The 16,389-nt window shown below is 40.5% G+C and overlaps 1 protein-coding gene across 1 annotated transcript; it reads left to right on the forward strand.

Annotated features, from left to right (window-relative positions):
- The first annotated feature begins 9,465 nt into the window (after positions 1 to 9,465).
- Positions 9,466 to 9,889, forward strand: LOC111607906 (AT-rich interactive domain-containing protein 3A-like). The gene is made up of 2 exons (XM_023330082.1): positions 9,466 to 9,717; positions 9,825 to 9,889. Exons 1-2 carry the CDS (start codon positions 9,480 to 9,482, stop codon positions 9,851 to 9,853), a joined length of 267 nt encoding a protein of 88 aa, XP_023185850.1. The 5' UTR covers positions 9,466 to 9,479; the 3' UTR covers positions 9,854 to 9,889.
- The last annotated feature ends 6,500 nt before the right edge of the window (positions 9,890 to 16,389 follow it).

Raw genomic sequence — 16,389 nt, forward strand, 5'->3', positions numbered from 1 at the left:
CTACTCGCCATGAAACACGAAACTCTTATATATCCTGCACAGAAACTCACAGACACACCAAACTTTCAGTTATTGATCATCAATAGGTGTCCTAAAATACCCTGTGGTGAAATTATGACATCGCTTAGGCGACGCCCCCTGAGAACAGGAAGTGTCATGTTTTACTGTGAACGGTCGCTATCTTAGCCCTTTGACCTAATCAACATGAAACTGTGTCCAGAGACAGAAGACATGTTGGTGTGTTGTGGATTCAAGCCCTGACCGGCTGCGATGAAGCAGCTGTGTGCGGCGGCATGGCGAAGTGACCTGTAACGCCGATGCCATACGTTTGCTTCTAGATTCCACATGTTTCGACCGAGCTGCACTAAACTTGGCTTGAGTGATGCTGGTGTGATACCTGAAAATTCTATGTCATCAGATTATGACGTCATCTAAGCCCCGCCCCCTCAGAACAGGAAGTGCTATTTTTTCCTTGGAAACATTCATCTATGGCTCTCTTGACCTAATCAAGGTGATTCTGTGTTGGATGACAGATAGGAAGTTGGTCTCGCTTGCTTTAAAGTGCCAACAGTTTTCAATGGCGGCAACGCCGTTCGTATACGTTTGCCTCTACCTTCCACATATTTTGACCGAGCTGCATCAAACTTGGCCTGAGTGATCCTGGAGGCTTGCCCGTCAATCCTACGTCATCACATTATGACGTCATCTAAGCCCCGCCCCCTCGGAACCGGAAGTGCCGTTTTTTTCCTTGGAAAGCTCTGTTTATGGCTCTCTTGACCTAATCAAGGTGATTCTGTGTTGGATGACAGATAGGAAGTTGGTCTCGCTTGCTTTAAAGTGCCAAGAGTTTTCAATGGCGGCAACGCCGTTCGTATACGTTTGCCTCTACATTCCACATATTTTGACCGAGCTGCATCAAACTTGGCCTGAGTGATCCTGGAGGCTTGCCCGTCAATCCTACGTCATCACATTATGACGTCATCTAAGCCCCGCCCCCTCGGAACCGGAAGTGCCGTTTTTTTCCTTGGAAAGCTCTGTTTATGGCTCTCTTGACCTAATCAAGGTGATTCTGTGTTGGATGACAGATAGGACGTTGGTCTCGCTTGCTTTAAAGTGCCAAGAGTTTTCAATGGCGGCAACGCCGTTCGTATACGTTTGCCTCTACATTCCACATATTTTGACCGAGCCGCATCAAACTTGGCCTGAGTGATCCTGGTGGGAGGCCCGTCGATCCTACGTCATCACATTATGACGTCATCTAAGCCCCGCCCCCTCGGAACAGGAAGTGCCGTTTTTTCCTTGGAAAGCTCGCCCTAAACCATGCGAGAGCTTCTGCGGTGGCCGGAACCCCCGCGGTGGCCAATAGGCCGGAGCGGCGCTTGCTGCGAGGGCCGCCCGAGGCTGCTTGCAGCTTTAATTATTCTTACGATTCTGCCCCCCTCTTCGTGTGCCTTTTTGGGGGCTTTATCATATTCAAAAACTCACCAAACTTGGCGGAAGCGACTAGGCGGTTTTAAAAATTTTGAATTTTAAGGTCGCCGCAAAAATCGCAAAAAAAATTGCTCAACGGCAGCAACTAGCAATTTTCAAAAGACCCATTGCTATCACTTACTTCATCGTAGAGACTTGAAATTCGGTACAGTTGTAGAGCTCACTAAGACGCTCAGAATTTACAAGTAATGTCATAGTGCAAGTATCGCAGGAAGTCGGCCATGTTGGATTGAAGGTCCATTTCGGACCCTGATTTGGCCGTTTACAGCCTTCGTATTTGATTCGAACTCCTCCTAGGGATTTCGATTGATCGGCTTCAAACTCGGTCAGTCTGATCATAAGGCATGTCTGATTTAAAGTTATCAAATTGGTGAGTTTTGGAGCATGTTGAAGGGGGGTTACCAGGGGTCAAAGTTCACCTACACGCCATGAAACAAAAACCTCTTATATTTCCTATAAAAAAACACATAGAGGGACCAAACTTTCAGTGATTGATCGTCATCGGGTGTCCTATAATACCCTGCAGTGAAATTTTTTTTTTACGTAGGCCACGCCCCCTGAGAGCAGGAAGTGTAATGTTTTACTGTGAACGGTCGCTATCTTAGCCCTTTGACCTAATCAACATGAAACTGTGTCCAGAGACAGAAGACATGTTGGTGTGTTGTGGATTCCAACCCCGACCGGCTGCGATGAAGCAGGTGGGCGTGGCGGCGTTGCGAACGCCATCGAATTTCGTTTGGCTCTGAATTCCACAGTTTCGGGGTGAGCTGCTCCAAACTCACTAGGATGATCCTTATCGACCCGCCAACAGGAATCCATAGCGATATTTGGTGGGCGTGGCCTAATTTTCTATAGCGACCCCTAGAGTATTTTAAATGAACAGCCCCAAGCCATGCTTAAACCTAGAATTACGAAACTTGGTACACATGTGTATCTTGTCAGGACGTACAAAAAAGTCTCTTAGAGCCATGCTCTAAACCCAACAGGAAGTCGGCCATTTTAGATTGAAGGTCATTTGACCTCGAGTTTGACGTTTACAGCCTTTGCATTTGATCGAACTCCTCCTAGGGATTTCGATTGATCGGCTTCAAACTCGGTCAGTCTGATCATAAGGCATGTCTGATTTAAAGTTATCAAATTGGTGACTGTTATGAGCTTGCTGAAGGGGGGTTACCAGGGGTCAAAGTTCAGCTACTCGCCATGAAACACGAAACTCTTATATTTCCTATATAAAAACACATAGAGGGACCAAACTTCAGTGATTGATCGTCATCGGGTGTCCTAAAATACCTGTGGTGAAATTATGATTTTACTTAGGCCACGCCCCCTGAGAACAGGAAGTGTCATGTTTTACTGTGAACGGTCGCTATCTTAGCCCTTTGACCTAATCAACATGAAACTGTGTCCAGAGACAGAAGACATGTTGGTGTGTTGTGGATTCCAACCCGACTGGCTGCGATGAAGCAGGTGGGCGTGGCGGCATTGCGAACGCCGTCGAATTTCGTTTGGCTCTGAATTCCACAGTTTCGGGGAGAGCTGCTCCAAACTCACTAGGATGGATCCTTATCCAGCCCCCGACAGGAATTCATAACAAAATTTGGTTGGGCGTGGCCTAATATTTCTACATTGCCCCATAGAATATTTTAAAAAATCAGCCCCAAGACATGCTTTGACTTAGAATTACGAAACTTGGTACACATGTGTATCTTGTCAGGACGTACAAAAAAGTCTCTTAGAGCCATGCTCTAAACCCAACAGGAAGTCGGCCATTTTAGATTGAAGTTCATTTGACCTCGATTTTGACGTTTACAGCCTTCGTATTTGATCGAACTCCTCCTAGGGATTTCGATTGATCGGCTTCAAACTCGGTCAGTCTGATCATAAGGCATGTCCAATTCAAAGTTATCAATATGGTGACATTTGAACAGGTGGAAGGGGGGTTAGCAAGGCTCAAAGTTCCCCTGTGATCGACTGTGTAATACAAAGGGCTTTGTCATGTGTAGGGCAATGCTGCCCTCTGGTGTCGAATTACTGAAATAATGAAACTATTTCAGTAATTTCAGTAATTCGACACCAGAGGGCAGCATTGCCCTACGGAATGACAGTTCAATGTTGAATTAAATAGGAAAAAATTAAATAATTTGTAATTCTATAACAAAAACTCACAGAGACACCAAAGTTTGAGATATTGATCATCCTGGGGTGTAGAATAATATCCAATGGTCAAATGATGACATCACGTAGGCCACGCCCTCTGACAACAGGAAGTCTTGTATTTTACTGTGAACGGTCGATAGCTTCTGCACCAAACTTTGCACGAGTGACCCTGGTGGGATCCTTGACGACCCTATGTCATCATATTATGACGTCATCTAAGCCCCGCCCCCTCAGAACAGGAAGTGCCGTTTTTTTACTTGGAAAGCTCCGTTTATGGCTCTCTTGACCTAATCAAGATGATTCGGATGATAAACCTCTGTCAATGCTCGCTGCTGGCTAACCGTGTGGGCGTGGCAAAATGGCGAATATCAGTCCTCGCCATATGCATACGTTTGGCTCTTATTCAGGCATAGATCATCCGATTGGCGCCAAACTGGATATGTATGACCTTTGTTCACCTCTAAAGAGCCCAACGGGTTTGAGATGTAATTTGACTCCACTGCGCCCCTAAGTGAATACATCGGCCGTATCTCCTCGACGCATCGACCGATCTCTGCACAGATTTTTCGACAGTCGTCGGGGAGCGCCGCCGAACGCATTCACGCGTGTCGCGCCGTGGACGGGCGGGAAAATGCGCGACAGCTTCTGCGCGGCTGGCGGGCGGCGGTGCTGGAAACTGCGGCGGAGCTTCCGCGGTGGGGAGCGGGCTGCGGCTCTGGAAAACGCGCGAGAGCTTCTGCGGTGGCCGGAACCCCCGCGGTGGCCAATAGGCCGGAGCGGCGCTTGCTGCGAGGGCCGCCCGAGGCTGCTTGCAGCTTTAATTTAGTTTATAACTATAAGATGAACATTGATTATTTACTTCAAGTATAACCCCTTGAGATGTGTTGTCTCATTTTTGAGGCGGTACTTAAAAAAACAACAAAAAAACAATAATAGAATTTGAAATAAGTAAATCAAGAAAAAAACAAAACAGTCAGACAAAAATAAATAAAATAAGACAAAACACAAGTATATATAAATTCATGACAACTTCATGCTACATACACTCATACCAAATAAGAAAGTGCATATTCACATGCAAATTGATATTCACATGTACAGAGTGCATGTGTACAGAGTACATGTGAATATCCATGTCAGAGGAGTAGGGCTAGAATAAAAGAGTTTTGGTCTTATTGAAAGCAGGAGCAAGATGTTTGAAAATAAGTAAATAAAGACAAGTTAAAAATATGAAAAGAGGCCATACATGTAAATGAGGGACGTAAATTATTCCAATCTGATGGAGCTTTACATTACATGATGTTAAATTTCTTTTCTAACCCTTGGTATGAAAAAAACTGATCAGTATTTATCAGGCTATACATTTAACTAAATGGCAATAAGTTTGTTTGTTTTTTTATCTAGAGGAAAATTAAAATAGATACATTTAAAAGTAATTAACAACCGATTAAATTTTCTGTTGGCCTGGGGAACTAAGCAGTTCATAGACTTGTACATTAGGTAGTGATGAGTCCATTTATTCTAAAATTAAACCTCAATCCAAAAATAGTATCTTGCATGGATGGCATTTATTTTTTTGAAATGATTTTTTTTACATTTAGGTGATGCAGGATATTGCAGATATTTAATTAAGTGTAAATAAACTCTTTCACACTATGTTGGTATAAATTATTTGTACTTATCCAACAAGTATGACCTGTAGGTGATCATTGACATGCAATTGGAATCAGGTTTGTGGATAACTACTCCTTTAGATATGCAAGAAGGCCTAAGAGAGGATTGATATAACAAATTAATCTAATTTAGTACAGAAATTGTCATATGATAGTATCTTCCCATATATGTGTAAGAGATCAAAACCTTTGTTTTATAAAAAGAGATAAAAAAATACTAAGTTTTATGTTACGCTCCCCAAGGTCTAGGGGTTCAGGGATGGTAACATAAAGATGTGTCCAGAGAAAAAAGGGGAATGAAAATATGATTTATTACAAAACAAAGGTTTTCACAGAAACAAAACACAATACAACTTAACCCAATTAAACAAAAGTATAGGACCAACAAATTCAGAAATCAGAGTGAAAATTAAATAAGATGTTCAAACACATCAGTCTAAAGTAACTCAAAACAACCAAAAAGAAAGGACAAAAGGGAGCACCAAAACCTCCCAAACACAAGCCTCTAGCTTGTTCAAGATTTACCTAAAGCAGATTCACCACTTGGCAAAATAAGCGAGAACAAAATTGTTCAAACTGTCCAAAACCAGTCACCAAACACAGAAGGTGGAGGTCAGCTGTACACAACCTCTTCCTGCTAGCTGCCCCACTGGAGGAATGAACTCAGATGTCTTTTATGTGGTGCAGGTGGGTCTCATCAACGCCTGATTGGCTTTGCTGCTCCAATGGGGTGGCTGCTCTCCTGCAGCCTCTAGGCAGCCAATCAGAAAGCTATGCCCGCACAGCTGATCCTGCATAATAGAAAAAAAACAAAGAGCCTGCACAGCCTCAAGAGGCCAGGGGCCGTAACACTACTTATGATATTTCTATTGTTAAACATGTGTAGAACAAGGTATAAAGGCGTAAGGCATAAAGTTTTGTTTGTGCAGTGGTGATCTGTAACAGAATACATTTACTAGACTAATGTACTAAAGTTGATATTTGAGTATTTTTACTTTACTTGTTTTTTGAAAGCTTGTGATGTTCACTCTACTACATTTCAAAGACAAATTCTGTCAACTTCACTATATTTCTAGGACGCTTGTCATTACTTGTTCTTTTGGCACAACATAGTTTTGTAGGCTGTTGTTACTGTTTCTCTTCAGGAGAAGGGGAACCAAATTGTCCACTACTGTATTTGTGCCAGTACAAAGAAAACTACTTGGGTTAACTGTATATGTATAGTTGTATGTAGGTATTATATTATTACCCAACAATCGTTTACACTACAGTTTACTAGTTGTTTGCAACCATGTAAAACCATTTCAAAACAAAATGAAATAGAAGAAAAAGAAATATTAAAACCTTGCTTAAATATTTCTGTTTTAATTCAATGGTTGCTGTTTAAGTACAGCAATCAATGTTCAAGCAGAATAGTTCTCTGCAACATTAACCCTTTCCTTCTCTCTTTGCTGCTCTGTCTGAAACTGACCATACATCTGTATGCACCTGTACAATCAGTAGTTTATAATCAGTTGCCACAGGCTTTCTGTTTTACTCCCATTAGTGATATTCAGCCTGAATACTAGAAATTCTTTTTAAAATGGTTTTGTCCCCTATAAATTAGAGGGCAAAATCTCATTGGATAGCACAATTCTGCATGACCACTAGATGGAGCTGGCTTATTGTCTTCTCTAGTGCTTTCAGGTCAAATTGAATGAAAACAAACTGACTGCATTCACCACTAAATTAACATCGTTTCAAGTACAGTTTCTCTTTTCTTCCGTACAACATGTAAAACAAAAACAACTGCTGTACCTCAACCTTAACTTTTATATTTACAAAAAAGTTTGAGAGTAATTTGCGGGATTTAATTTGTTATTTGCAGAAATAACTTTTTGGGCATACAAAATGTATTAAATTATATAAATTGAACTACATTTATTAACATGATCTAAGACTACATATTCCTGACAGGTCATTCTAACTGGGCAATAAATAAATCAATTCAATTCAGTTGAATTATATACACTACAAAATGTTGCCTGAAGATGCTTTACAAAAAAATCATTTCAATTCAGTTATACGTACATTTCAATTAATTTTAGTAATCAATTACTTGGTTACAATTAATTGATTACTATTAAGCTCTGTTTATTATTCAAATATGTTTAGAACGTGGCTATCTAAGGAAACCTATAGATTTCATTGAGTCATTAACTTGCAGCATTCACTCCTTCTGGACAAGCACATGGAAACAGTTTGAGTTATGCAGATGACTTTACAGTAACAACTTCATACCAAGTGTGCACACCAGCAGCAATAGTGGAGAGGAAAATCTTCCTTTTATAGAAATCTCCAGCAGAACCAGAGCCTGGCTCAGTTCGAGCGTCCATCTGCCACAACCGACTAGGGGTCAGAAAAAGACGAAGCATATCCTTGCCGTGTGTTTCTGAGGATAAATAGCACATTATTAATTATTAGTTTTTCTCTGAAAGCAAGGGTTATGCATTTTAAAGCAATTTAACGTAAAAACCACTATCTTGTTCTGATTAGTTTGGGTTATTTGCACTACTCTCTCAGAGACAAGACAACATATCACATACCACACACATACCAATGTGTGTGGTATGTGATATGTGTTGAATTCAGATTAAAACCGCTAACAACTTACATCCTCTGCATGCTGAGTATGACATCTGCACATGCAGGTGGACTCTTCTCAGCTGATACATGTTAAATGTAACTTAACAACTCCACTTTAAAGACCAAATATTAAAATTTCCATGCATTAAATTCAGGTCAGTTTATTTGTGTTGCACTGATTCACAACAGTGGTGCAGTTGGTAGCACTGTTGCCTTGCAGCAAGAAGGTCCTGGGTTCGATTCCCAGCCAGGGTCTTTCTGCATGGAGTTTGCATGTTCTCCCTGTGCATGTGTGGGTTCTCTCCGGGTACTCCGGCTTCCTCCCACAGTCCAAAAACATGACTGTCAGGTTAATTGGTCTCTCTAAATTCTCCCTAGGTGTGTGTGCATGGTGTTGTTTTTCCTGTGTTGCCCTGCGACAGACTGGCGACCTGTCCAGGGTGACCCCACCTCTCGCCTGGAACGTAGCTGGAGATAGGCACCAGCAACCCTCCCAAACCGATTAGGGACAAGGGTGAACAGAAAATGGATGGATGGATAAGTTTTTCTAAAGTCCTAATAAATCACATGTGAACATTTTATTAGAGTGACCCATGAATAGATTATTTACCACCAAACAGTGGTTGATGTCTTGAAGATGAGTAGAAACTTCTGTGCTCACAATCAGATTCGTCCACTAGAATCTGATTGTGGGCGAAATACAATTTTACACAGAGAATTGTAATAAAGAAACAACTACAAGACCTGTTAGTAGACATTTATCAATATTCACACAGTCATCCTGTGTAAAACGTGTGCAAATTCTATTCTGAAAATCAGACAGCAGCAGAAAAACTGATAAAAATGCTTCATAACTCAGATGATGCAATATCCTCAAGTAAAGTTTACTGAGTGTCAGGAACATGATTTAGCCATTGCTCGGCATCTCAGAGGTGCAGCCTAGTCATCTTGATGAAAGTGGTGTCTCAGGATCAGAGGTGTTAATGCGTTGGTAGGGCTGGTCTCTGCATTCATTGTGATGAACAAGCACCACTTGTTGCCAAATTCAGGTCAGGTCACCCACATTCAACAGTTATTGTTAGTCAATCAAATATTTAAATCTTGTATTCTTGGATTGAAAGTCAACTTTGAATAACTCCTGGAAAAAGATGGCAAGCAAACGTATGGTAAGTGTCTTTATTTCTGTCTAGACGTTAAACCTCTGCAACTTCACAATAGCTCAGGTTTACTTTGTCAGTGTGTCAATAACTTGAGCTGATGTTACTTAAGTTATTTTATATTTTACTTTCTTGTAGACATTTTCATATTTTAAGTGACCCAAATTATTTCTGAATCAATTAGACTCATCACAGCAGAAGTTTTTAGCTGAAAATGCAAGTAATCAAGGGGTAAAAAGATTAACTTATGATCTCTTGACAGCCTGACTCCTGCTCGGCCCCCCGCAACCTTCCACTTCAGGCGGCATCTGAACCCTGCTACAGCGGCTTCCACCATGCTGTCACCGGGGGCGGCGGGACCAGTCTGGAGGCGGTAATGGACGATCTACAGCGCCAACAAGCAGCTCGTTTTGCCGTAGAGGAGAAGCTCCAGCAGGAGGGAAAAAACAGAACTTTCCGCAGTGTGGTACAGTCCCAGATCCATCAGCAAGCTGTGGCTTTTAGCCACTACCACGGCGCGCTTGGCAACACTCTCGCAGCTGGAGCTGGTTCCTCCACCGGGATGATGCGTCTTCACCGGGAGGACAAGGACGGGAATTTAAAACCTTGCACTGGTGAGGAGGTGTGGGTCACAGATGAGCAGGAGATCACTGATGAAGAGGAGAATCACAAAGACATGTCAAACTCTTTCCAACTCCATGAAGCTTGTTTGTCTCCAAAGGGCGCCACGGTGCGCTTCCTTACCACTGATCAAGTTTCACGCACAGAGTCTCAGTCCGCGCACTTCCATTCCCAGCAAGAGTGGACCTACGAGGAGCAATTTAAACAGGTAAGGGAACGCTGAGTCTTCGCTGATGACCCTGTTCAAAAAGGGAGTTAAAGACTAATCTGAAAAGTAAGAGGGCAATAAATGCCTCTATTTAATTTGATCATCACCTCTAAACTCATAATTTAATGTAGTAGTTTGGTTTTCGTCAGTTATTAATCTTGCTTTACTTACAAAGATTGAACTGGCGAAATCCTTAAAGGAACCAAAATCAAGAGGAATGGTTTTAAGCAGTCGGAATACTCTGCGCAAATCCAAGCATCAGTTTTTTTTTTTTTTTTGTTATGTTTTTTTAAATAAATACTCATCGGCCACTAAAAAAATAACTTGTAACAATAATAGATCACTTTTCTGATCAACCTGGACAAACAATAGACAACAATCTTAAATTATGTTCAGTGTAATAATAGAACTGGAAGCTGCAGTCTCACAAAGACACTTTAAAAATATCTATGCTCCGGGATGTGCACAGATTGACGCTAGGTGGTGCTAGAGCCCTCGACCTAACATGGGGACATGGGGAATTTTTTTTTCTTTTGCGTTCCCTCGCAAACTTTTGCGTTCCCTAGCAATACTGTACTGGTCAGTTATGCAGCATAATTGAATACTGTAAGCCTTTCTTACTGTGGGCGCCGTACTTTCTGCTTTAATATAAGGTTATGTGAGGTTTTTCAATGAATGTTAGAATTTTTGTGAAATATCTGAAGTTTTATATCTTTCTTTAGGATAGAAAGGCACCACAACCTACGATATAAACAGAAACTTTCCGTAAGTAGGAAAGAAATAAAAATACATCCTAATTTGGACGATTTCTGAGTTATTATCGCGGGGTAATAAGTCATCTGACAGTTTTGATTGTGTCTCTGTTGTGTTCGTAGTCTGAATGGTTTAAAGAGCTGCTTTCAGTGCCGCTCCATCTTAGCCTTAACAGACATATCAGGGGATGCAGGTGCTCATGGAAAAATAATATATAATGATAAAATAATTTATATTGCTATTCTCACCCAATTTTGATTATTTTTTCTTCAAAATTGCTGAATTTTCACATTTTCCCATTCAAATGCTCAGAAGCGAAGCCGGTGAGGCAGCAGCGAGTTGAGCCTCACCTGGGATTGATCAACCTCTCACTAACTGCACTGGCTGCCATTCTATGGTAGCATGCTCGTCCTGTCTGTGTGTCGACAATAAAATGGCTAAAAAACATTTAATGTATGAACTGATTTTTCATAAATTAGTTTATGTATATAATGTACAGTGTTTTTTGTCACCAACTGTGTGTGTAACGTGTTTCATGTGCTGAGGAGCGATCAGAAACCAGAGAACAGATTCGAGGTGAGGTAGGCAGTTCTCTTGTCTCAAGGCAGGGGGCGCTCATGATCCCAGACATTGTGACTCCACAACTGCAGAGTAAGAGACAGTAAAGCGAGCGAGCTAGCCATACAGTAAAGTGCAGCAATATATTTATAGTTTTCTCCTCGTATCACAGCAATCACTTATAAATAATCGCAAAATAAACATTAAGCCTAAAACCATACTACTGCAACAGACTGAATGTTCTGCTCTTTGTGTGGGAAATATCTGAGTGTTTTTTTTGTGTGTGTCATTGTTGTCAGTTGCTATGGCAACAAGTCTGCGTGTAGCTGCGCTGATACAGAGAGGGAGAAAGATGTGTTTTTGAGTTGTACTTTAACGGGTTTTCCCTTTGCTGTGGAGCATAGCACGAAATTAATAATACCTATGTCCAAGTTTGATTGAGTTAACGGAATTATTCTACCGTGGCTATGGATGACATGTAGAAGAATTGTCTTTTTGCCCGCTAGCGTTGTCTGCATGCGCGAAATTTCCTTATTGGGGCCTGCCATGCAAAGCAATGGCAGGAACCTATTACTATTCTCCCAAGAAAGGTTTCTTTATTATTGGGGCCTGCCATGCAAAGCAATGGCAGGAACCTATTACTATTGTCGGAGAGAAGCGTCTCTTTAATATTCTTTATTCTTCCGTAACCGTTAATGCGGCTCATACCGCTGCGTGCACACCTACAAATGAGGTATCAAAACGTGCAGAAAATTCACGCCATTGGAGCTATTACTTTTGGTGGGATTCGGGTTAACATGGCGACATGATTCGCAAAAAACAACGAAAAAAAACCCCATTATAAGTCAATGGGAAAAATCCTACAAATACCCTATTTTGAGGATTTTCTGTGTCCTCACGAATTCACCTAGAAATGCCATTCAAATTTCATTTTGTAGATACGTCTGTGATCTCTTCGAAAGTGAAGACGGCTCGTCGATACCAATTACGGTTTGTCCACAATTTGTCTCTAAGTGACCCAAAGTTTCTCATTTTTCCTAAAATTAGAGTGCGAGTCTTCCTGATTGCAGCTCCGCTAGAGTGAGAAATGAAGAGAATTTTTCACCCCAAAATAATTTTGAAATCGCCATCACGTCCACAAATATCACACGATTGGTATCAAAATCGGTCCTGACATTGATACGCATGTCTGCTCCGGTAAAATGTTTTCGAAATTTATCTACATCGTACGGTTTTCTGTCACGGTGCTTCAGAGCAAAGTCATGCGACAGGATTTTCTGAGGCTGTCTCAGGCTGTCTCCCATGTATTTGACTAAATTTCTTCCGAAATTTTCTAGTTGGGGCCTGCCATGCAAAGCAATGGCAGGAACCTATTACTATTGTCGGAGAGAAGCGTCTCTTTAATATTATTATTATAGAACTTTATTTTTCTTCCGTAACCGTTAATGCGGCTCGTACCGCTGGGTGCACACCTACAAATGAAGTATCAAAACGTGCAGAAAATTCACGCCATTGGAGCTATTACTTGTGGTGGGATTTGGGCTTAACGTGGCGACATAATTCGCAAAAAAACTACGAAAAAAAACCCCATTATAACTCAATGGGAAAAATCCTAGAAATACCCTATTTTTGAGGATTTGCTGTGTCGTCACAAATTCACCTAGAAATGCCATTCAAATTTCATTTTGTAGATACGTCTGTGATCTCTTCGAAAGTGAAGACGGCTCGTCGATACCAGTTACGGTTTGTCCACAATTTGCCTCTAAGCGACCCAAACTTTCTCATTTTTGCTGAAATTACAGTGACAGCCGCTCTCGGATCAGATATGGGCACAACATTTCTTTCTCTCATCGCTGTAAATGCTCTGAGTGAGGTACAGATATGAATCTCGGGACTATCGCAGAAGACACATTGAACTGTCATACGCTCGAAACGCTTTTCGAATATGTATTACGGTTCCCGAACAAGAAGGATTTGTTTCCAATGCTTTTTTTCAGTAAAGTGTGTTTGCTCAAACACACTTGTGTGTTTGAGAGCTCACAGCTCAGAGCTCACACCTGCTGAGACCATTATTTGCCATAGCAACGGAACTCAAGAGGCTATTGGCTGCTGATTTGGACGAATACGCATCGCTGTAGTTCTATCTACCCTCAGTTGAAACAGATCAGGACTGAGAACTGGCCTTTAGAACTACTGCTGCTATGGGCTGCATATAACTGATTTAACTCAGTAACTGTTACACATGGGATTAGTTTGGAACTTTAAAATGGAGCATAATAATAATTTCAAAATAAAAGCCTTGAATAGTTTTACATCAGGTAATTGCTTTTTTTGGCTTTATTTGACGTTTTCATCCAAAGCACTGTTACACATGGGATTACTTTGGAACTTTAAAAAAATGGAGAATAATGATATTTCAAAATAAAAGCCTTGAATATTTTTACATCAGGTAATTGCTTTTTTGGCCGTATATGACTTTTTCATCCAAAGCAATGTTACACATGGGATTAGTTTGGAACTTTAAAATGGAGCTAATAATAATTTCAAAATAAAAGCCTTGAATAGTTTTACATCAGGTAATTGCTGTTTTTGGCTTTATTTGACGTTTTCATCCAAAGCACTGTTACACATGGGATTACTTTGGAACTTTAAAATGGAAAATATAATAATTTCAAAATAAAAGCCTTGAATATTTTTACATCAGGTAATTGCTTTTTTTGGCCGTATATGACTTTTCATCCAAAGCAATGTTACACATGGGATTAGTTTGGAACTTTAAAATGGAGAATAATAATTTCAAAATAAAAGCCTTGAATATTTTTACATCAGGTAATTGCTGTTTTTGGCTTTATTTGACGTTTTCATCCAAAGCACTGTTACACATGGGATTACTTTGGAACTTTAAAATGGAGAATAATAATAATTTCAAAATAAAAGCCTTGAATATTTTTACATCAGGTAATTGCTGTTTTTGGCTTTATATGACTTTTTCATCCAAAGCACTGTTACACATGGGATTAGTTTGGAACTTTAAAATGGAGCATAATAATAATTTCAAAATAAAAGCCTTGAATATTTTTACATCAGGTAATTGCTCTTTTTGGCTTTATTTGACTTTTTCATCCAAAGCACTGTTACACGTGGTATTAGTTTGGCCCTTTGAAATGAAGCATTCTGAAAATTTCAAAATAAAAGCCTTGAATAATTTTACATCAGGTAATTGCTCTTTTTGGCTTTATTTGACTTTTTCATCCAAAGCACTGTTACACGTGTATTAGTTCGGCCCTTTGAAATGAAGCATACTGAAAATTTCAAAATAAAAGCCTTGAATATTTTTACATCAGCTACTTGTGTTTTGAGCATTATATAACTATTTTAACCCAAGGACTATTACGCATGGGATTAGTTTGGCCCTTTGAAATGAAGTTTAACCCGATTCGGGCTACCAGATCGCCGGCGATCTGAGATGCATACATATTTTTCAAATGCCGGTAGAAGTTCGAACCACGTAAGGTAGAGCAATTTTTTTTTTGCATATTAAACTGTAAGAATTGCGCTTCCTTTTCCGACCCTAAACATCCCCCCCGAGTTGCTGTGCGCGCGCAGACGAGTTCACAGATTTATAGTAAAAAGGATGGGTCCACAAACATGATGTGGCATCCATCCCTCTATTTGTAGATCAGCTCGGGTCTGGCCAATCACTTCCTGTGTTGTTCTGACGTTGACAGAATGAAATACTACGAGATTTCATGAAATGTCACATGACTTCAGGTGAGATTTCATGAAAGTCATTTCCGTTCCTGCACGTGCTATTTGGCTCTGCTCTTGCAAATGTCTGTCATGTGGACAGACATTTTCTCATGTGAATACACAAAGACTGACACACTTTCATTTAAATGTTTGTATTTTATTGTTGATGTACAATGTGCAATGTATCTTCTGCACTTCTTTTTTCTGATTGCACTGATAAAAGCATTTTTTTTATTTTCCCTCGTTTTATTGTTTTTAGAAAATTGGCTGTAACTTTGAAACGAAGCTTTGAAAAACTCCAATAAATTGTGTTTGGTTTAGAAGGCTTGTGTGCAACTTTTTTGTATTGGGAACTTTGGTAAATAAAGTTAGGAAACTCTTCATATTTACAAAATATGTCAAAAAAATTATAAACGGATGGAGTTCTTGTTATTGTTTTGCAAATTTTCTATTTTTAATCAGTTATTATTGATAAATGGCATACAAACTTGGAAAGGAGGACTTATAAGGATTTTATAGATGTAAAGAACATTGGAGTGCTCCTAATAATGACTCTGCAGCATCCAAAAATGTAAAAAGATGCTCATGCGGACTTTTATAATGGTAGTCCTAGAAGGGTTAACAAAACTTCCAAAATAAAAGCCTCGACAACATTTTAAATCGTACCGAACGGTGCACGTCCGCCTCGCTTAACGTTCTTGCGGTTCTCCGCGTGCCACTGCTTACGTCGCGGCGTTCTTTGGCGTCGACGCCGATTTGTGGCGCGACGACGCCGGGCCCATGCCCGACGGGCGCGCCTCGGCAGGCCCCGGCTAAATTTCTTCCGAAATTTTCTAGTCTTTATTTTTCTTCCGTAACCGTTAACGTTAATGCGGCTCATACCGCTGCGTGCACACCTACAAATGAGGTATCAAAAACGTGCAGAAAATTCACGCCATTGGAGCTATTATTTTTGGTGGGATTTGGGGTTAACGTGGCGACTAATTCACAAAAAACTACGAAAAAAACCCCATTATAAGTCAATGGGAAAAAATCCTGGAAATACCCTATTTTGAGGATTTTCTGGTCGTCACGAATTCACCTAGAAATGCCATTCAAATTTCATTTTGTAGATACGTCTGTGATCTCTTCGAAAGTGAAGACGGCTCGTCGATACCAGTTACGGTTTGTCCACAATTTGCCTCTAAGCGACCCAAAGTTTCTCATTTTTCCTAAGTTAGAGTGCTTCTCTCACTGATTAGAGTGAGAGATCAAGACAACTTTTTCAACCCAAATCATTTTTGAAATCGCCATCACGCCCACAAATATCGCACGATTGGTATCAAAATCGGTCCTGACATGATACGCCTGTCTGCTCCGGTAAAATGTTTTCGAAATTTATCTAGACCGTACGGTT

Source organism: Xiphophorus maculatus, unplaced genomic scaffold, assembly GCF_002775205.1.
Source record: "Xiphophorus maculatus strain JP 163 A unplaced genomic scaffold, X_maculatus-5.0-male Unplaced_Scaffold_BN000179F, whole genome shotgun sequence".
NCBI lineage: Eukaryota > Metazoa > Chordata > Actinopteri > Cyprinodontiformes > Poeciliidae > Xiphophorus > Xiphophorus maculatus.

Bases quoted from the DNA above. Each gene is read 5' to 3' on its own strand.
- LOC111607906 (XM_023330082.1), top strand. From the start codon at position 9,480: ATGGACGATCTACAGCGCCAACAAGCAGCTCGTTTTGCCGTAGAGGAG. The intron at 9,718-9,824 runs GTGAGGAGGTGT...TTGTCTCCAAAG, and splicing joins GAATTTAAAACCTTGCACTG to GGCGCCACGGTGCGCTTCCT.